Source organism: Diplotaxodon limnothrissa, linkage group LG16 (assembly GCF_057381915.1).
Source record: "Diplotaxodon limnothrissa isolate DT_005_m linkage group LG16, D_limnothrissa_male_GT1.1, whole genome shotgun sequence".
Classification (NCBI taxonomy): domain Eukaryota; kingdom Metazoa; phylum Chordata; class Actinopteri; order Cichliformes; family Cichlidae; genus Diplotaxodon; species Diplotaxodon limnothrissa.
Window position 1 is genome coordinate 36580145 of NC_140611.1, and position 21573 is coordinate 36601717.

The following is a 21573-nucleotide window of genomic DNA, read 5'->3' on the forward strand; positions in this document are numbered from 1 at the left end:
GCCTGAGATGTGTTTCTGTTAAAAGGGAGTTTTTCTTCCAACTGTCTCAAGTGCTTGCTGATAGGGGATTGTTTGATTTTTGGGTGTTCTCTCTATTATTGTAGGGTGTTTATCTTAAAATATTAAGCACCTTGAGGTCAGTGGTGTAAATTGGAGCTATATAAATAAAATAAAATTGAATTGAATTGAATGGCAAAAAAACAGAGTTTTCAAGTCAATATTTGATATGACTACCTTTATTGTTCAAGAAATCCTAAATTCTCTTAAAGAAGCTTTTTGAAATTGCTTTAAATACTTTTCTTCAGACTTCTTGAAGGACATTCAAAGCTCTTCTTAAGCTGTTGACTGCCTTTTGTTCAGTTCAATAGTGGAAAAGAACACTTGTGCAATAAAATGTTGAGATCCAGACTCTTTAAGCAATCTGGATGCCTCGGTACTTGTTTTTATACACCTGTGGCCACTGAAGTGATTGGAACACCTGAATTTAATTATTATATTAGTTAAAACATCCAAGAAAAGTCTGCTATAGTCCACCATTCCTTTCTTTGTAAGTGAGCATATTCAGCAGGAGATTAAATAATTATCCCCTGAACTGGATATATCTGTGTATATATTATTTAGTCCTTTTGTGAGCAAAATGGAGTTTTGAATTTAACCCTCTCAGGCTCAAATTAAGTTTTTTGTTGCTAATGCACAACCAAGTCCTGCAGTGGTACTTCTGAGTAAAAAAAACTCATAAAATATGTATGTGGGGTAATCAGGTTGTTAGTTTTTAACTGTTGCAAATCGGCAACGTCTGCCTTGAGAGGGTTAAAAAGTTAAGTCATAGAAAATTTTACATAAACATAAGAGCTTGCAAACAAAGACTCTGCAGTTGATCACAGCAGACAGCATTCAAGCCATAAACGTTCTGTCTTTTAATGTCAATGAAATGTTTAATCCAATTAAAAGTAATGAAATCTTATCAAAGTTGAGGAAGGAAAAGGTGCGTCTTTCTATAGGAAACACATTTATCAGAAAACCGAGGCGTGCAAAATGAGTTTGACACCCTTAGTGTAGACTGTGCCAGGACTCTTGGGCAAAGGAATCTCGTTCATCAAAGCTGCTCTCTATCAACAAACTTCCTACTTTGGAAGCTCTATTGGACATTCTCTTGCCGTATGTTCTTATTTGTAGTAGTTAGCTTTTTGTGGTGGTTATGTACCTGCCAGTTCCGAGGGGCAAAGAATAGTCACAACCAGGTGATTGTGAGTCATTACGAGTTATTGAGTGTTGAGAGATTTTTTTTAATTTTGTGAATTATGCTTAGTTGTAGCTTCGTTAAAGAAGAGGAGTTTGTGAATTGGAGCCAACACAGAGAGAGAGAGATTGAAGCCATATGTTTAGAGGAATGTGGTGACATCCGGTTTTAAACAGACAGACTGGCGCTCCCCCTCTCTCTCTTCCCTTTTATGGAATGTCTGCATTTCTATACATACTACCTCCTTTGTCAACAGGCAAGCTAACGGTCTCTTTTTCCTAATATGGAAATGTTTTTGTATTCTGAACATGCCACTCCTACTTCCTTGAAGGATAAATAAAGAAAGCTCTGGATGCACTGGGCGGTCTTCCCTCTCACTCATATCTGCCCTGCACACGTTGCTGCGGGATGGATCTGGGCGATGAGGGGGGGTCGTCCATGTGTGCACATGTATTAAGATATCTTGAGTCTGAGTTCCTTTGCCTTCTACAATTTCTCTTCACATTGAGTCACTGAGTCATTATGAGACAGACAGCATTCATCTTTAACCATTTATCTCAAACCAGGTTCAAGATGAACTTATATGACAGACTTTAACATTTATGACCTCTTTCAAGGGAAACAGGCACAAAATCCAAACAGTTGATATTTTAGATCATTCACCTAATTGGTTGACAATTTGCATTAATAATGTTTTAATAATAATTTACCATATGGAAACTGAACTTGAATATCTTAAACAATCCAAAGGTTCAAGATGAAACGGTAAATTAAACAGATACAAAATTAAATGGAATAGTAGCACCACCCCTGATGGAGGATGCATATAAAGCAGTATTAAAGAGTAATATAATTACCCAATCTGATGCACTAAAGAAGGTTAAACAAGAGAATATTGAAATATTGAAAGATATCTGGAAACATTTTGACCCTTAGTTTGATCTCCCTCTCCCCTAGTATCCCGAGATACTTAAACTCCTCCACTTGGTGCAGTAACTTATCCCTGACCTAGAGTGTGCGCTCCACCTTTTCCCAGCTGAGCACCATGGCCTCAGATTTGGAGACGATTATTTTCACTCACGTTGCCTCCCATCCAGCTGTAAATCGTGCAAGCTTGAGGCCACCACCTGGTGAAGCCAACAAAATCACATCATCTGCAAAAAGCAGGAATGAGATTCTAAAACGACCTAAGTGTAAGCCGTCCTCCAGCTGGCTATACCTAGAAATTCATCAAAATTATGGACAGATTTTCAGATCTGGCTGGCTGTTCCTCTCAATCACTTTCATTGAAAACAAGAGCATCTTTTTTACCTGTGTCTAATTGGAAGATATTTATATATGTTCAAAGAAATTACTAAAAACATTGAACAGATGCTGTTCAGAAAAAAAAGTACAAACATATAAAAATTCCAGACTATGACATATTTTCCTTTAACAGTCATAAATTAGAGACAAAATGTAGGTAAGTCATTTTAAAGTATTGTATACTAAAGATTAAATTGTTGTGCTTTATTTTTTTCTGAGGGCTTGTTTATTTGAACAGCAGCAAATTTCCGTTTTCTTATAAAGCTAAAAATGATTCTTGATCTGATGTACATATGCATCAAAAACAGTGCAGGTAAAAATCAGGCTACAGACTGTTCTAAGAGCTGTTTCTTGAGGTTTTTATCTAATTCACTTGAATGTAATCAAATATTCAGGATACGCCTGGGCATCATGGAAGACAACAAACATGGTGGGATTGGGGGTTTTGTCCACAACACTGTCGTACAGGTCAGTGGAGGCGGGGCCTTTCACTGGTGGTTCAATCATGCCTTGTTTTCCAACAGTGAAGTCACCAGTCAAAACTCGGCAGACGTATATAAACTTCTCCCCGTTCTGATTAGGCTTGGAGTAGGTATTGCTAGCAGAGTAACTTGCATTGACAGCAAAATATGTGCCATTGCCGTAGCATGTAGCTGAAAATAGAAGAGAGAGAAAAGAAGAGAAATCAATGAAAAAGATATAACATATTATCTGCCATTATGATTATTATTATGATTAATAATAATAATAGTAATGACTACTACTATTAATAATAATAATAATAGTAGGAGTCACAGCACTCCAAACTTAAATACTAAAACCCAATTTCAAAAAAGCGGGGGCAAAACATTTTTTTAAATAAAACAGAAAGGAATGATTTGCTAATCTCATAAACTAAGATTCTATTTACAATGCAACATACTGTGGAGACAGACATTCAAACTGAGTGTAATAACTGAAATTCTAGTGACATTTACTTCAGTCACTGCTCTCTCTCAACTCATGGCAGTCTAACACCTCATCAAACTTACTCCAGAATTCCTCTCTCTTCTGACATCACACCTATAAGACATACATACATTTAACATTACCCTGGTCTGACATCCTCTTCAACCTTATTCTGCCTTGATGATACTATTCACATACTCTTAATTCAAGATTGCACCTAATCTGTTTTCCTTCCTGTCTATACCATGGTAGAACAGGTTGAATCCATCTCCAGAGGTCCTGGCCTTGCTTCCCTTCCACCTCATCTCCTGCAGTAACAATGCATCTGTCCTCCTTCTATCTGTCATATCAAACAGCTCGCTCCCCTTTGCTGCTGCTTAACACGAATTGCACCTGTCCTCTTTATTGTCTTTGAGAAATCACCCTTACCCACACACTAGCACACTTTCCACAATAGCCTCTCTCCAACAGCACCAGAGGTGGTTGGTGTTAACCCAGTCCCCAATGGATCTGGCATGGTAATCTCAATCTTTATGATCTGCATGTTTGATTTGGACAAGATTTTCCACAGGATGTCCTTCCTTACACAACCCTCGCCATTTATCCAGGCTTGGGTCTGTTACTAGGAGTACACTGCCTTGTGCCCCACTGTAGCTGGGTCTTGAATGAGAATTATATGTTGCTCTAAAACCTGTATATATCTTTCCGCATTAGTGATATCTTTCCAAATGTGGAAGCTGTTTATTCCAAAGACAGATTCTCTCAGTCTTTTGTTGATATTATGTACTGTAGATAATGAAGTATTCAAAGTATTCTCAAATTCACATTGATTAATATTTTTTTGAAAGTGTTCAACAGTTTGCTCACTGTTGAACCTAGGCCCGTTTTTCTGGGAAACTTTGCCTCTCTAAGATGGTATGTTTTATACCCTTTCATGTTACTGATCAGTTGTACTAATTAGTTGCAAAATGACCCTTTGGCTGTTGCTTTTTGGGACCACTTATTTTCCAGTCTCTTTGTGTCCCTAACTTTTTTGAGCTGTGTTGCTAAATTCAAAATGAGGTAATATTTTTTTTTATAAAAAGTCAAACATCTCAGTTTAAATATTTGATGTTTTCTGTTATGATCCACAAACATGGTCCACAAACATCTCACCATTCTTTCCTGCATAGCTCCTGTTGAAACCTCGCTTATTAATATTTGGCACATTTGTGTTGCAGGTACCATGGAAAAGGCGTCTCTCGTTATTCTGATGACCATTTCTCAACTCCAAGTCACGCTTCTTGATCTGTAGACACTTCCACAATCCAGGATTCTGGATACGCTCAATCTGAGAAGAAGAAAAGTGCTTTTTGTGTAGACTGATGTAAGTTTATTTTAACTACTTTTAGTCAAAATAAGTTAATCTGTTTTCCTTGAAAGAGACTTTTTTTTTAAAAGCTAAAAAATAATGTTTAATGCTAATTTCATAACAGTTTGACTGCATAAATCCCTGAACGTATGTACAAAAATACATTTTAAATACATTAAATACATTTTGAGTGAGAGATTCTTTTGTGGACATTTTATTACCCAAAAAACTTTTCTATGGAAGTAATTTTAAACAAATTTGATTAAAATCATTTTTTGAAATAATCAGTCATTATCCATGCATCCACCAAAAACTTTCTGCTCTAGTGATCTGAGTGATAAATAAGAAATTAAAAGACCAAATTGTTAATGCTACCTTTGTAACATCAACAGTTTGATTGCATGATGCCTGGAACAGCTTCAGGATTTCATCATATTCTGATGTATTGGCCTGTATCGCAAAAACCTGACATGGGGTAGCTGGCATGAGTTCCCAGTGCCCCGGAATGCCATCATCTCTTTTCCTGCTTAGCATCTCAGTGTTGTCTTCAATTTTGATCGTCTGAAGTTTTTGGATCAGTTTCTTGGCTAATTTTACATCAGCCTGAGTGTCACCACAAATGTGGAAGCAAGTAGCATCAGTATTTCCACCCATAAACATTTCTGAAAAAAAAAAAAATCAAAAACATTAGAAATTAAGGTTCAACACCAACTGGAGACACTAGAACAGTCCTAGTAGGTTTTTCTTATACATATTTTTACCTTTGATTTTGCAAATGCCTCTCCAGGCCCCCTTTCGTTTTTCCTTGGGATTAGGATCAGTAGCTGCTCTCTGTTCCAGGCTGCTGTGGAAGTCTTTTAGCATAGGTTTCTGGAAAATAACTATGCGGATTGTGGTCAGGGGACCGAAAGAGTTTTGGCTCAACACATCAATTACTGCATCCAACATGGCATCTGCCACCAGTCTTGCTTTTACATTACCTTGACCTAAAAAAAACCCCATAATACTATAATTATAATTTGAAGAATTGATTTGTTAAAGGTACATGCTGAATATGTGTAGTCTCAAGGTTTGTCAGTAAGATTTCCAGGGCATCAAAGACTTTCTCTAAATTGATGCAAGTTACACAGACAGAACTTTAGTAGTTACGTTGTCTGATAATCAGGTGTAAACGCTAGCAAGTTTCATTTCTAAGAATAGACATAAGACTACAAAAACTACAAAGTTTTTACAGTAGAAGTTGTTACAGAGTTTATATTAGCTAATCAGTTATCTTACTGAAACATAAATTTCATGTACACTGTTTTTGTTTGTTTTGTTTTTTTAATGGAAGTTTCCATAAATGGTAACATTCAATTCATAAATTCCAAAATTTAATGTGTGGTTAATAACAATGAAAAAAAATGAAACACAGAAACATACCAATTCAAAAATGATGGGTTTCGCTTTATTTCCATAGTTTTTTTTTTGTTTTTTTTATTGTGTACCTAAGTCCCTTGCATACATAATGGGTCCCACTGTTAACTGGATGATCCAGATTCAAAAGTTCATCTCTGTCAAAAAATCTTTAGTCATTGTTACAGAAGCGTACCATCTTAGAACCTGCCTTTGGATATTTTACTTATTTTGCCATTGCACACCCTCATGCCCTCTACCTTAAAAGATACAAACAATTTGGTTTGGACTGCAATTTTTGTGAATCCAAGCAGACTGCAAAAAACTATCTGGCCAGGGAAATTTAGACTTTTTTTGTTTCACCATAAAGCTTAAGAGGTGTGTAGCCCTCATTTAGCAAAACAGAGCTTAGATTACGGTATTTTAAAGGCTACAGTATTGTGTGCCTATTAGTGTTTGAGGCATACTGAAGAAGAACAAATATCAAGCAGACTTATATGGAATTTCTGCATAAAAAGGGCTGAAGATCACAGAAATTCACCCACCATGGCTGCAGCACATAGATCATGATCACAGAAGATTATAAATGAAAAGAATACAGAATTCTTTTTTTTATTTTGCTAACCAAACAATTGCATTGGAATAAAGTAATGTTTAAAATGAGTTGGAAAATTTAACTATTTTAATGAAATGAATGTAATTGTAACCCATGTGAAATACAGGGCTGCAAAATCCCTTTTTGTAATCTAAGGCTATAGCCTGTTATTGTCACAAGGGGGCGCTGTGATGCAGTCTTGTGTTCTGATGACCTTGCGTCTAGTGCGCAGGAAGTATTACCTCTCTCTTCCTGTGAGATTTTCCCTCTGATGGCGGTCAAGTACGTGTCGGAGCGCATGGAAAAAGTATCTTGGCCCCGAACTCTGACCACAAAGGTCTGTCAAGTTATTTGTGTCTGAAAATCCCGATTGGTTTTTTTGAACTACTAGAAGAATTCTGGAGAACCACTGACGGCGAGAACAGCCCAAATGAGATCCTGGATGATCGTGAAATGGTGTGGCCAGCCATGCGATCGGATTGTGGGATTTGCCCGAGAAACTGATTCAAGCAACCCTGGATTACAGATAAGCCCTATGCACTACTTTTCCTACCCGGATAATAGGGTTTGCACACTGACAATTCCCCTACAGTACACCTGTTTGGGTTTTCAACGACTTTAAAGGACAATTCAGACTGGACAATTCAAACGTCACAACAGGAACACTTTAATCTGTTTCATTCATTCCCAAGAGCTCTGATACTGTTCAGTATAAATCTTCCACTTAAATGTCTTTATTTTGTTTTGTTTTACATGTATTCACCTTTAAAATGCACTATTAGTGTGCAATTTGGGTTATTGTGTTGTATATGTGTATAAATGGTACTGAGGCAATAAAGGTCCCAGTTATTCACTTCCAAGCCAACTCCTTTTGTGAGTCTCCAAAACAAAACCTCCTCCTGAACCTAGAAAGATGTCTAGGGTCTCTATTTAAAGTGAGTGTGTACTGGTGCTGAGTAGAGGCGCTACACAAAACGTGGCGAGCCAGCCAGGAGGTTTAATTCCTTTTATTTTTGGAAGTTGAGCAACTGGTGCTTTCATGCCTTTTGGGTCAAATCATTACAATTGTCCATGACATTCTGGGTTGGAGCAATAAGACAACATGGATGTAATCCAAAGTGAAGGTGTCAAAGTACCTAACTCTGTCCTAGTAGGAGGGTTAACAGGCGATGAGGTTGACAATGAGGTTATTGATTACTTAGGGCAGTTTGGTTCTATTGGAAGAGTAATCAAAGTAACTAGCACAGAGGCACAGTTTAAAAACACAGCCATTGTGGAGTTCCAATCAGGTGAACCAGTCCAGTTCCTTAAGGATAGCTTGCCTTGCAAAAGACAAAGCCGTAACCCAGGTGTTGTCCATCATATCCAGCTTCTGTCTGCGCTGTATGCTGCAGACAGGGGTTCATGTTTAACCCATTCTTACCTAACTGAACTGAAAGGGCTTGCTAAACTGAGTGGTGCAGATTTTGAGAAGGTTTTACTAGATGAGCTGGCCAGAATGAAGAAGTCCACTGAGAGTGATCCCGCAGTTGGGCCAAATGTAACAGTGCCTAATCAGAATCTGCAGCTCACTAGTGACACAGACCAAGATGAACCAGCCATCATAGAGCATCAAAGTCCTCTTAAACTGGGCAGTGATTTAACCCACTTGCCTGAGCATGACTCTCACTCATCCTCTCCAAGTGTAGAAGTGACTCCCTCGCACAGAAAAACCACTATCTACTTACCACCTGAACAGCTCACTACACCTGAAGTACAGAGAGTAGTAGTTGAGCATGTCATTAAGAACAATGAAATGCCTTCTCAAGGTCATGCAAAGCTCAGGCCCTTCTCGGGGAAAACCCCTTGCTCTACTTTCGAAGCTGATTATGATACGTGGCGCAACAATGTTGAATTCCACCTCATAGATTGTACCATATCTGACAAACATATGGTAAGGAAAATAGTTGAGAGCCTTCTTCCACCAGCTGCTAACATTGTAAAGCACCTTGGTCCTAACGCTTCTCCCCATGACTATCTCAGCCTTCTTGACTCAGCGTATGGTACTGTTGATGATGGGGATGAGCTTTTTGCCAAATTCCTGAGCACAAACCAGAACTCAGGTGAAAAGCCTTCTGCCTATTTACAGCGGTTGCAGATAACCCTGAGTAAAGTCATTAAAAGAGGTGGCATCACTACAAATGATTCAGATCGCCAACTGCTTAAACAGTTTTGTAGAGGTTGCTGGAACAACAGCTTGATCACAACCTTGCAGCTTGAGCAGAAGAAGGACAAGCCACCTTCATTTCCAGAGTTGCTCCTCATGCTACGTACTGAGGAGGACCGGCAAGCGGCAAAGTCCAGCCGAATGAAACAGCACTTAGGCATTTCTAAACCTAAGGCACATTTGAACTCCCTTGAAGTAGGAGAGTATGTCACTGATGATACAGACGTATCAGCTGTTAATGATAGGCTAGTGCCTTTTGATGCACATAAGTTAGAAAGGAAACTTGCAAAGCTACAAGCCCAAGTGGCTTCACTGAAAGCATCAGCTATTGACAGTTCAAGCCAGAACTCTGACAAGCCAAATAAGAAAACCAAACCTAAGTTCAAGATTCTTCCTAAAGAGAAATCTGACCCAAGTGAGACTAAGCCCACTAAGAAGCCACGCCCATGGTACTGCTTCAGGTGCGGCGAGGATGGTCATATTGCTCCCTCTTGCAGCAATGAACCAAACCCTGAACTAGTTGAAATGAAACGTAAGGAGTTCAACCAAAAACTACAAGTCTGGGAGGAACAGAATATGTCAGCTTTAAACTAAAATCAGTTTCTGGGGAGGGACTACCAGGAACTGAAAGTAATCATGAACGTCCCAAACTGGAACCTCAGAGCAAAGCATCTTCTCTCTCTCGTGCAGCACGACCCCAGATTAGGTTACCCAAGGGACTTGTAGGACAGAAATGTACAGCAAATGTTACCGTGTCGGGAGTCAATTGCAGTTGTCTCCTTGACACTGGGTCTCAAGTGACCACAGTGTCAGCTTCATTTTACAACACCAATCTTTCAGAACATCCCATTCAGCCTATCAGTGGCCTGGATGTTGAGGCTGCTAGTGGCCAAAATGTTCCTTACTTGGGATACATACCCATCAGCCTTAAGTTTCCAAAAAGCTTTATTGAAACTGAGCCTGAGGTTTCTAGCCTTGCTTTAGTAGTACCTGACTTACGCTCTAACTGTGACTTGCCTGTGCTGATTGGGACAAATGCACTTGATGTTCTGTACGACGAATATTGTCAAGGTAAAGATCCCAATGATTTGTCGTCGGTCTATGGCTACAGGCAGATCCTCCGTACACTCAAGGTCAGGAGAGAGATAAACCTAGCCAGAAACGATGGCTTTGTAACTCTTAAGGGCAAGGTGCAACACGTAGTACCAGCTCAAGGTAAGGGTCCTCCTTGAAGGCTGTGTCAGATCCAGCAGTGCTGGTGAATGTGCCATTGTTGAACAGCCAACGACATCCACCTTACCAGGGGGAATTTTTGTGGAGTGCTGTCTTGTCACTTTGCCCAAGAAGCATCCTCATAGGTTACCTATATGGGTGAGAAATGAAACTGAGCATGACGTAACACTGCCTTCTAGATGTGTCATTGCAGAGCTCCATAGTCCTGCAAAGATATATGACGAATCACCCATTTCAACCAAAAATGATGACACTGTGAAATGTTATAATGTTACTGCACAGCCAGTTGATGAACCTGCTCACCCAGATTTGACATTTGACTTTGGCAATTCTCCCCTCCCGCAGGAGTGGAAAGAGAGGGTTACCCAGCGTCTAAGTGCCTATGCTGATGTTTTTGCCCAGCATGATTTGGATCTTGGACATGTATCTAAAGTGAAACATCACATAAACTTAAAGGACGAAGCACCCTTTAAGCAAAAGTCCAGGCCAATCCACCCAAATGATTATGAAGCTGTGAGGAAGCACTTGCAAGCACTCCTTGATGCAGGAGTAATCCGTGAATCAGAGTCCCCTTATGCTTCACCGATTGTGGTGGTTAAAAAGAAGAATGGAGAGGTCCGTCTTTGTATTGATTATCGTAAGCTCAATGCGTTAACAATACGAGATGCGTACGCACTTCCAAACCTTGAAGAGGCTTTCTCAGCCCTTGCTGGATCCAAATGGTTTTCAGTAATGGATCTCAAGTCTGGTTATTACCAGATTGAGATGGAGGAATGTGATAAGCCCAAGACAGCTTTTGTGTGCCCCTTGGGATTTTACAAGTTTAACCGTATGCCCCAGGGGATCACCAACGCTCCGAGCACCTTCCAGCGCTTAATGGAACGGTGTATGGGCAGCCTCAATTTGAAAGAAGTTCTGGTGTTCATAGATGACATCATCGTGTTCTCCAGCACTTTGGAGGAACATGAAACCAGGCTTCTACATGTCCTTCAGCAACTGAGAGAATATGGGTTGAAACTTTCTCCCAAAAAGTGCTCCTTCTTCCAAAGTTCTGTGCGATACCTAGGACACATCGTGTCTACCAAAGGTGTAGAGACCGATCCTGAGAAGGTCAGAGCTCTCAAAACCTGGCCAAGACCCCAGACGCTCAGTGACCTCAAGTCTTTCCTAGGCTTTGCAGGGTACTATCGACGGTTTGTGAAGGACTATTCAAAAATTGTCAAACCCCTGAATGATCTTACCAAAGGCTACCCACCATACAGGAAGGGCAGAAAGGTGACACCCGGTCCTAGCGGATACTTGAACCCTAAAGAGCCTCTTTCCAGCCGTTGGACCCCTGCTTGTCAGGAAGCTTTTGAGGTAATCATAGTGAAACTGACATCAGCTCCAGTGCTTGGATATGCTAACCCAAAATTACCATACGTCCTCCATACTGATGCGAGCCCCTAACCCAGTTTAAAGCTGGGTTAGGGGCAGCCTTGTATCAAGAACAGGATGGTGAAGTGAGGGTTATTGCCTACGCAAGTAGAGGACTTTCACCCAGTGAAAAGCGGTATCCAGCTCATAAACTGGAATTTCTTGCATTAAAGTGGTCCATTGTAGAGAAGTTCCAAGATTATCTCTACGGGAACACATTCACGGTTTTAACGGACAACAACCCATTGACCTATGTTTTGAAGTCAGCCAAGCTTGATGCTGCCAGCTATCGCTGGTTGGCCGCTCTCTCCACCTTCGACTTTAATATTAAGTATCGTGCTGGTAAGAGCAATCAAGATGCAGATGGCCTCTCTAGGCGGCCACATGATACTGTGGATGATGACTATGCTTCTCTTGAAGAAAAAGAGCGAATGAAACAATTCGCTTCCCATCATCTCTCTTCATCTCCCAACAGACAAGATGTGACAGCTGACACATTCAGTGTCTTGTGCCACCGTCATCTCTTAGGTGAATCTGACAATAGCCTACCTTCTATCACTTTGGTAGAGTCCCTTGCTCTACATACCGATGCGGTGCCAGACGTCTACGCAGATGATGGAACATTAGGTTGTTCTGTCATACCTACCTATAGTGAGGTAGAACTCCAACAGCATCAGAGGTCTGACCCAATTATTGGGTATGTGGTCAACATGTTAGAAAATGGAGGTGAGGCAAATTCCAATCCTAACTCTGCATCCTTAGAGCTTAAACTAATGCTCAAAGAGTGGAAACGTTTGGAACTGAAAAATGGTCTCCTCTACAGAACCCGCAAATCATGTGAAAATGTCACCTTTCAGCTTGTCGTCCCTGAGTCTTTAAGGTCCACCATTCTCACTTGCCTTCATGACGACATGGGGCATATGGGTTTGGAAAGAACCCTCGACTTGGTTAGGTCAAGATTTTATTGGCCTAAAATGGCAACTGATGTAGAGAGAAAGATTAAGTCTTGCGGACGTTGTGTTAGAAGGAAGACCCTTCCTGAAAGAGCAGCACCTCTTGTGAGTATCCAAACAACCCGTCCCATGGAACTCGTATGCATGGACTATTTATCCTTGGAGCCTGACAGTCACAACACCAAAGACATTTTGGTCATAACTGATCATTTCACCAAATACGCTGTTGCTATGCCAACAAAAGACCAAAAGGCTACAACAGTTGCGAAGTGTCTTTGGGAGCAGTTTCTGGTGCATTATGGTTTTCCTGAGCGCCTGCTTAGTGATCAGGGCAGGGATTTTGAGTCCCAACTCATTAAAGAGCTCTGTGCCCTAGCTGGTATCACGAAGGTGCGCACCAGTCCTTATCATCCACGGGGAAACCCAGTTGAACGGTTCAACTGAACTCTTCTTGGCATGTTAGGAACTCTACGAGACAAAGAGAAAACTCATTGGCGCGATTATGTGAAACCACTAACTCACGCCTATAATTGCACCAAGAACGAGACCGCTGGGTTTAGCCCATACGAGTTAATGTTTGGTCGCCAGCCGAGGCTTCCCGTGGATATTGCATTCTGCCTGCCAGTTAAAGATGGCTCTCCTACATCTCACTCTCAGTATGTGAGAGCTCTGAAGGCTCGCCTTCAAGAGAGCTATCAGATCGCTGCCAAAAACTCTCAGAAGGTTGCTGAACGGAATAAACGCCGTTTTGACAAAACTGTCAGGGAGTCAACTTTGGAGAAAGGTGATCAAGTGCTAGTGCGGAACCTGCGACTTCGGAATAAACACAAACTTGCAGATAAGTGGGAGTCAACCATGTACAGAGTGGTGGAAAAGATGGTAGACCTACCTGTGTATGTTGTACAGCCTATGAATGGAGATGGTCCTATTCGAACTCTTCACAGGGATCTCTTACTCCCTTGTGGTGACTTATCTGAAGCTGAGGAAGTTGACCAGGTCAAGCCAAAGAGTTGCAGGCCAAGAACGAGGCGCAGTCAGCCTCTGTTACTGGAGGAGCAATCAGAATCTGAAGATGACTCACCTGTCTATCCTAGGCAGTCTTCTGTCATTCCTGGAAAGTTGGTTCAGGTGTTTGAAATCCCGAAGAGACGACAGCAAACAGGAAAAACAGTACCGGAGGGTAGTTGTATACCAGCTACGCCAGCAGACTGTGTAAACCCTCAGCCTCAGGATGAGCCTTGCAGAGGCAGCTCCCCCTTGCTGCCTGCAGAGCCTGTAGGGGTACCTCCTGAAGTAGCTGAAGGAGAGGAGCCAGATGTTGTGGCTGAGCAACACCCTACTGAAGACGATATAACTTTACCAACTATGACTAATCAAAAATCAGCTGTGGCTGAAGACAGCATTGATGTACCGTCCATTGATGTAGAGGCTCCTATAGCTATGGAAACCATTGATCTGAACCCACAAACCCCTGAGGTAGCTCTGGAGCATAAGGAAACTGTTGACAGTGCAGAAAAAAATGACCATGTTCGTAAGTCAGAAAGGACACGTCGACCACCAAGGCGCTTCCATTATCCTGAGTTGGGAAATCCCTTAATTTCCTTTGCGCAGAGCCTCATAGAGAGCTTTAACCAAGCACTTTATACGATAGGTGACTATGAGAGTTCATCTGTAGACCACAGCGTGACGCATGAAGGGGCTCATGCTGGGTCAAAGGGGGAGGGTGTAACCCATGTGAAATACAGGGCTGCAAAATCCCTTTTTGTAATCTAAGGCTATAGCCTGTTATTGTCACAAGGGGGCGCTGTGATGCAGTCTTGTGTTCTGATGACCTTGCGTCTAGTGCGCAGGAAGTATTACCTCTCTCTTCCTGTGAGATTTTCCCTCTGATGGCGGTCAAGTACGTGTCGGAGCGCATGGAAAAAGTATCTTGGCCCCGAACTCTGACCACAAAGGGAATAACGTCTGTCAAGTTATTTGTGTCTGAAAATCCCGATTGGTTTTTTTGAACTACTAGAAGAATTCTGGAGAACCACTGACGGCGAGAACAGCCCAAATGAGATCCTGGATGATCGTGAAATGGTGTGGCCAGCCATGCGATCGGATTGTGGGATTTGCCTGAGAAACTGATTCAAGCAACCCTGGATTACAGATAAGCCCTATGCACTACTTTTCCTACCCGGATAATAGGGTTTGCACACTGACAATTCCCCTACAGTACACCTGTTTGGGTTTTCAACGACTTTAAAGGACAATTCAGACTGGACAATTCAAACGTCACAACAGGAACACTTTAATCTGTTTCATTCATTCCCAAGAGCTCTGATACTGTTCAGTATAAATCTTCCACTTAAATGTCTTTATTTTGTTTTGTTTTACATGTATTCACCTTTAAAATGCACTATTAGTGTGCAATTTGGGTTATTGTGTTGTATATGTGTATAAATGGTACTGAGGCAATAAAGGTCCCAGTTATTCACTTCCAAGCCAACTCCTTTTGTGAGTCTCCAAAACAAAACCTCCTCCTGAACCTAGAAAGATGTCTAGGGTCTCTATTTAAAGTGAGTGTGTACTGGTGCTGAGTAGAGGCGCTACATAATGTTTACCTTAATTTAGAAAGAAGTAGCTTTTACCCATCTTGGATAATGGTACAATGAAAAATCCCAACAGGAAATGACTCAGGGAGCAAGCTGTGTGTGTCATGTGAGTGAGGTAGAAAGAAGATGACATGGCTGTTTATATTGAGTATACAAAAATCCTGCGCAAAAAGATCTAGCTGTTATTTCCTGCCTGAACCATCTCAACTGTTTCCTTTCAATGTGGAGGAGAACAAACCCTACTCTAAGCCCGACCCAGGTGGCTGAACTCCTCACCCTATCTCTAAGAGAGATAACAGTCACCATTCAGAGAAAGCTCATTTCTGCCACTTTCATCCGTGATCTTGTTCTTTTGGTCACAACCCTGAGCTTGTGACCATAGGTGACAGTAGGGATGTAGATAGACTGGTAAACACATCACCACCTCTTTTCATCACTGCAGCTACAGCCCCAATACATTTGTTGATCTCCCACAGAAATAGAACCACATTGTCTACAAAAAGCAGAGACAAGATTCTGAGACCACCCAAATGAAAGCCATCTGCTACTTGGTTACACCTAGAAATTTTGTCCATAAAAATCATTAACAGAATCAACGACAAAGGGCAGCCACATGGTGTAGACCAACATCCACCAGAAGCAAGTATGACGTAAACTCTTACAACGGTTGTATAGGGACCAAATAGCTCATAGTCAGACACCCCATACTTCAGAAGCACCTCCCACAGAATACTCAGAGGGACATGGTCAAAGTCTATTAAACCACATGTACACTGGTTGGATGAAGTCCCATGTACCCTCAAATTTCCTCAAGAGGGTAAAGAAATCATCCAATGTTCTGCAAACGGGACAAAAACCACATTCTATTCTATTCTAATCCAGAGGTACCGCTCCAGATTTCTATTCAACATTGTAGAGGCATGTTGACTAGTGGTGCAACGGATCAAAAATCTCACGGTTCGGATCGGATCACGGTTTTAAAGTCATGGATCGGATCAATTTTCGGATCAGCAAAAATAGAAAAAAAAGACAAAAATTCTACTCGCCGTTTACTTATTTAAGTATTTTTTGCCTATTAAAAAACATTCAACTGAAGACTCATTCCACGCACTTATATAAAACAAATTAAGGTGCAATATGGACATTATGGACCATGCTGGGCAGCCTCTGCATCCTCTGCACATGGCTATAAACAACCAGAGGAGTCTGTTCAGTGACAGGTTGCTTCTCCCAAAGTCAAGGAGCAGCAGACTTAAAAAGTCCTTTGTCCCACACGGCAACAAACTGTTTAACTCCTCGCTGGAGGGGAAACAGGGACAGAGGAGAGGGGAACAAGTAGCTGTAGTGCCTTTTCACTGTGCAATAGTTTTTGTTAATATCCAACGGTGTAATAGACTCACAATACTTAAAATGTACCGTTCCCTTGTATTCTTATTCCTATTTATTCTATTTATCCCTTTTGTATTCTCTGTATTTATAAATGTGTATATGTGGTATATTTCTGCTCACATTTTTGCAACTTCTGTCGGTGCTGTGCTACTGGAAACTGAATTTCCCGGAGGAACCCACCCGAGGGATAAATAAAGTTTCATCTAATCTAATGTAATCTATAGGGCAGTGCAGGGCTTTGTATCTACCACTCCGCTGTGACGGTCACGTGGCTTTCCGTTGCCCAGGAGCTCCACCCATTTGTAGTTTGAGCAACAGAAGATGCCTGGGACAGTTCAGCCATAACTTTAAACTTCTCCTGCTCATACATGCTTGGAACGATGTCACTGAAGTGGACGCGCAACAAGAAATCATAGCGTGGCTCAAGCACGTTCATCACAGTTTAAACCCCTTGTTTTGCACAACAGACGACGGCCTCCCGTCTGCAGCTAAACACCCCATTAGCTTTAGTAATAGCTTTAGCCCGGTCGGACTGGGCAGCAAAGGGCTGCTTAAATGCTGCAAACTCCTCTGCTCCGTTACTTGGACCGCTAGCGCTGGCCATAACTACCACTTGACAGACTGACCGTGCGCACCATGCACATACTTTCTTTTTTCTTTTTCAATTCTTCGGATCACGTGCGTACCGAACCGTGGAGTGGGATCGGTTCAGATTTTGGATCAACTGTGATCCGTTGCACCACTAATGTTAACCAAGGCAGCCCTAAAGCATCCTTCAGGAATTTTGGGTAAACCTCATCCACCCCAGGGGCCCTGCTACCGAGGAGTTGTTTAACTGGCTTAGTGACCTCACCCTCAGTGATGGGTTAGTCATTCCCTTATCCCCCACTCTGCCACCTCTATGAAAGATGTGTCAGTGGGATCCTGAGTTGCCAGAACTGTTTTGAGGTAGTCCGAAGTGCTTTTTCATCTGCTCTAGGCATTCCAAGATCCATGTGTGAGGCCATGAGTTGTAGGTTTTCTTGTACTTAATTCAGGCAGTGCACAGACTGGTCACTCTGGTCTTACAGTTTTGAGTTACTGTCAGTGAAAAGTTTGCTTCATGTGTAAACATACTATTTGTAAACAACTATACTTTCTGCTGACAATAGTTTTTCAGTTCAGAAGTTCCTTCAGCTACATATGATGTTGGTGTTTAAAGCTTTGACAGTAAGTAAAGATCCGGCTTAGACTGTGTGCAAATTTGACATAAAGTTAACTAGTGCAAATTCATGCATTAATATTTATAGAGTAATTGTTTTAATCGCTATTGTGCAGAGAATTGATTGGTCAGTAGAAGGTGATTTCATGTCTATTGATCCACAATCCAAAACATAACCTGTTTCATAATACACGTTTCTGGTTTGGGCTTAACGTAACTATGGTATGTAGATTTCCCATATCATGAACTTCTGACATACATGAACAAATCTCACCTGTGCCAATTGCAGGAAATGATACAGAGGTGTAGGAGCTTTTCACACACATCTGAAGTGCATCTTTCACAACCTTGTTGATTTTTACTGGGTCAGAATCTCCAACCACGTGAAGGATCTTCTTACACTTTAGGTTACCTGGCTGAGTCATTATCATGCCTGGATTGGACTTGGCACCTAAATGTGGAGATAGTGGATCTTTATGTCTTTTACCCTTAATGACCATAAGAATGCTTCATTAGGCCATATTTCCTTTATTGGCAATCTTAGAGTATGATTACAAAATTGGGCTTCATATTAAGTCAGCTTCATTTTTATTGTTGAAAAAACAAACTGTTATAGGTGGAGTCTACTCTGAGGTACAATGTTAGAAAATCTAAAAGTGATTTCTTACCAACATTGTGACATTCCTCTTCAACAGCCTCACCAGCTGCATCTAGAATAGCTTTAGAGACTCCTGGATGAGGTTAAAAAAAAATTAGGTGGATTCATCTTTTCTGTAATTTCATACTTAATTTAAAAAGATGCTTAATTCTTCTATGTCCACTGTGCAATAGTGAGGAGAGAATACATATAACTATAATTATTTTTCAAAACTGTAATATTCCACTTTTTTCTATGATTTACCTGACTTAAGGGAAAAGCTTTCATTGGAAGAGTTGACAATGATATCTGTTGTCTCCCTGGTTATGTCTCCTGTGACTACCTGTATAGTCACATTTCCCATTTTAGTCTCATGCATATCTGAGGTTGAGGTGAGCTTAGAGAAGGGGCGTCCTGGCGTGAACAGTTGAAAAAACATGAACAACTAAAGCCAACAAATTAAATTAATGGATAAATAAATAAATACACTTTTCACTTCGAAACACTTCAATTTAATGTTGGTAAAACTATTAGTTAGCTGAGTAGCAAAAAGACTATTCATTATAAGGTTTTTGAAAATATGCAATTTGTGATAAAAAATTAAAAACAAACAATGTTATGTGCCTTCAGTTTTTGTAGAACTTGAATCACCTGAGGCATTGGGAAACTTCTTAAATTCATCAGTGAAAGCCTGCAAAAACAAAACAATCTACTTCAACTGAAAAAAACACTAATATTTAAACCAAAACAGAAGTTAAACAATGCAATATACCCAGCAGCAACCCGTAGAGTTTAAAAACAAAGTTCACAAAGAAGAGCCATTCAATTTCCTAAAAGGCCACTTAAGGCCAGCTGTAGAGTTCATTTCCGTGTTGTGAGTCTCTCTCCAAAGACTCTACGTCAAAATGAATTTTGCAATAGATCCAAGCACGTTAATAGCCGGGTTAAAAATTTATCTAAATTGCTATTTAATCAGATGCCTCCCATGTTCTTGATTAGAATTCACGTTTAAGGCATGTAAGCAATGTCTTCACTTTATGAATGTAGTATTTTTTTAATTCGCAGTCTACACTGAGACTTTATTAGGTACATTCCACTACATCCTAAAGTTGCTCCATTGGATTTTATATGGTGACTGTGAGGGCTACTTGAGTACAGTGAACTCATTGTCATGTTCAAGAAACATGTTCGAGAGGACTTGACATGGTGTACTGTTGACATGTTTCACTGTCGCTCACCAAGTGAAGCTTTGTTGGGGCGAGAGTCACAATGGAGATTAGCCAGGCCAGCTTCACGGACAGTGTTTCTGTCCAGTGTCTGTTTGTTAACAGAATGGTGCCATCAGGGAGGTCATTGGTGCAGTGAGCAAGGGACTCACATTGTGGGCCACAGCTGGGTTGTGGTGCAATGAGCTCAATGTGTCTGTGAAGGTTCTCAGTCATCCAGGTCATCGTAGTCAAAGGAGCTTGCAAAGAAAAGCGTCTGGACTTCTTTAAGTTGCTTGAAGACGTTTCACCTCTCATCCGAGAAGCTTCTTCAGTTCTGAAGAAGCTAGTGGGAGTAACCCCCCACAGAGGGACAAAAGGACCCCCTGATGATCCTCTAATCGCCTGAGCCAAGGTGTGAAACTGGGTGTGGGTCCCAATCAGCCAGAGTTTCGGGTGAGCTCATTGTGAAACCTGGCCCCACCTTATCATGCGAATTCCTGAGGTCAGATGGCCCAGGATGTGAGTGGGCGTTAAGGCGTCTGGGAAGGGATCTCAAAACTGGATTATAGATGGCAGAGAGTTGGTGTCGTAAACCCCCGCCTCTGTTCAAAGATGGTCGCTCACAGTGGACATAGATGGCTTCTTTCACTCCTCTTTCAAACCATCTGTCCTCTCTGTCCAAAATGTGAACATTGGCATCCTCGAAAGAGGATGAGCTCAATGGAGAAACAAGGCAGAGAGAAGAGATTCCTTGTTCCTGGGACTAGACTGATGCGGTTTCACCGTCAGAAGAGGAATTGTTTCTGTCTCTCTTAAAATATAATGAACATTCTTCTTGGGTTTAGTATAATTTTATTGAAGGTTTGTTTTGGATTTTAGTTTAAACAGAACTTTTTTTTTATTGTGTATATTGTGTTTACTTATTCCTGGTTTCCTTCTCTGAAAATAAACCTCGTGGTGTGACATTTAGGCCCACCAGCGTTAGGGTCTACACTTCCTTGGTATTAAGGGGCCCAGAGAAGAAAATATCCCCCAGTATCATTACACCATCAGCAGCTGCCCTGAAGCGATGATAAAAGGCAGGATGGATTCATATTTTCATGTTTCAGAAACTGCAAATTTAGTGGGATTTTTCTACATACTCATCTCTCAGTTTTACAAATAGTTGTCAGAAAAAGAGAAAATATCCTGTGAGGTTCCAGTATTATCCAGCATTCCCTGTTGAAAATACCTTTAATGTCAGAGGTCAGAGAACACTTGCAAGACTACTTTGAGCTGATAGGAAGGCAACAGTATTTCAACCACTCATTGCAATCAAGTTATGCAGAAAAATATCTATGAAAGCACAACACATCTGAACTTGAAGTAGATGAGTTACAGAAGACCACAGTGGGGACCACACCTGTCAGCTAAGAACAGGAAACTGAGACTACAATTCACACAGGCTCACCAGCCCTGGAGAATAGAAAACTGGAAAAACATTGTACCATTGGCCTCCACAGTTACTGGATCTCAATCCAGTAGAGCACTCTTGGGATGTACTTGAAAGAGAAATTTGGATACAAGCAGCTAATAAATCTGCAGCACCTGTGTGATGCTATCATGTCAATATGTAGCAGACTCTGGAACTTGTCCAAGAATCTGTGCAATGAAGCTTTGGCATATTATGAAATCTCAGTCTAAAAATATTGAATCAAAACTGACATTAAAGAGGCCTTGGCACAATCCTGTGTTTTAGATATGTAATATAGCATGTGACATCACCACAAGAAGTAGCACTATGAATAAGTCAGCAGGGAAGCAGCATTGCTAAGAAACGAAGACATAATTATATGGAAACTCCAACTTCCAAACTAATACTATTAACAGGGTCCAGTATTGTGCTACAGACAACAAAAC

At 41.0% G+C, this 21573-nt stretch overlaps 1 protein-coding gene across 1 annotated transcript in view; it reads right to left on the minus strand.

Moving 5' to 3' along the window:
* Positions 1-2914: 2914 nt before the first annotated feature.
* LOC146616609 (protein mono-ADP-ribosyltransferase PARP14-like) overlaps positions 2915-21573 on the minus strand; it is a 35697-nt gene continuing 17038 nt past the window's right edge. Inside the window, exons 7-14 of the mRNA XM_085374323.1 lie at positions 19091-19157; positions 18731-18880; positions 18498-18560; positions 18104-18280; positions 5606-5830; positions 5220-5506; positions 4649-4823; positions 2915-3198 (exon numbers count right to left, since the gene is read on the minus strand). Coding sequence (XP_085230449.1) covers positions 2915-3198; positions 4649-4823; positions 5220-5506; positions 5606-5830; positions 18104-18280; positions 18498-18560; positions 18731-18880; positions 19091-19157 — 1428 coding nt within the window. The remainder of the gene's footprint in view (positions 3199-4648; positions 4824-5219; positions 5507-5605; positions 5831-18103; positions 18281-18497; positions 18561-18730; positions 18881-19090; positions 19158-21573) is intronic.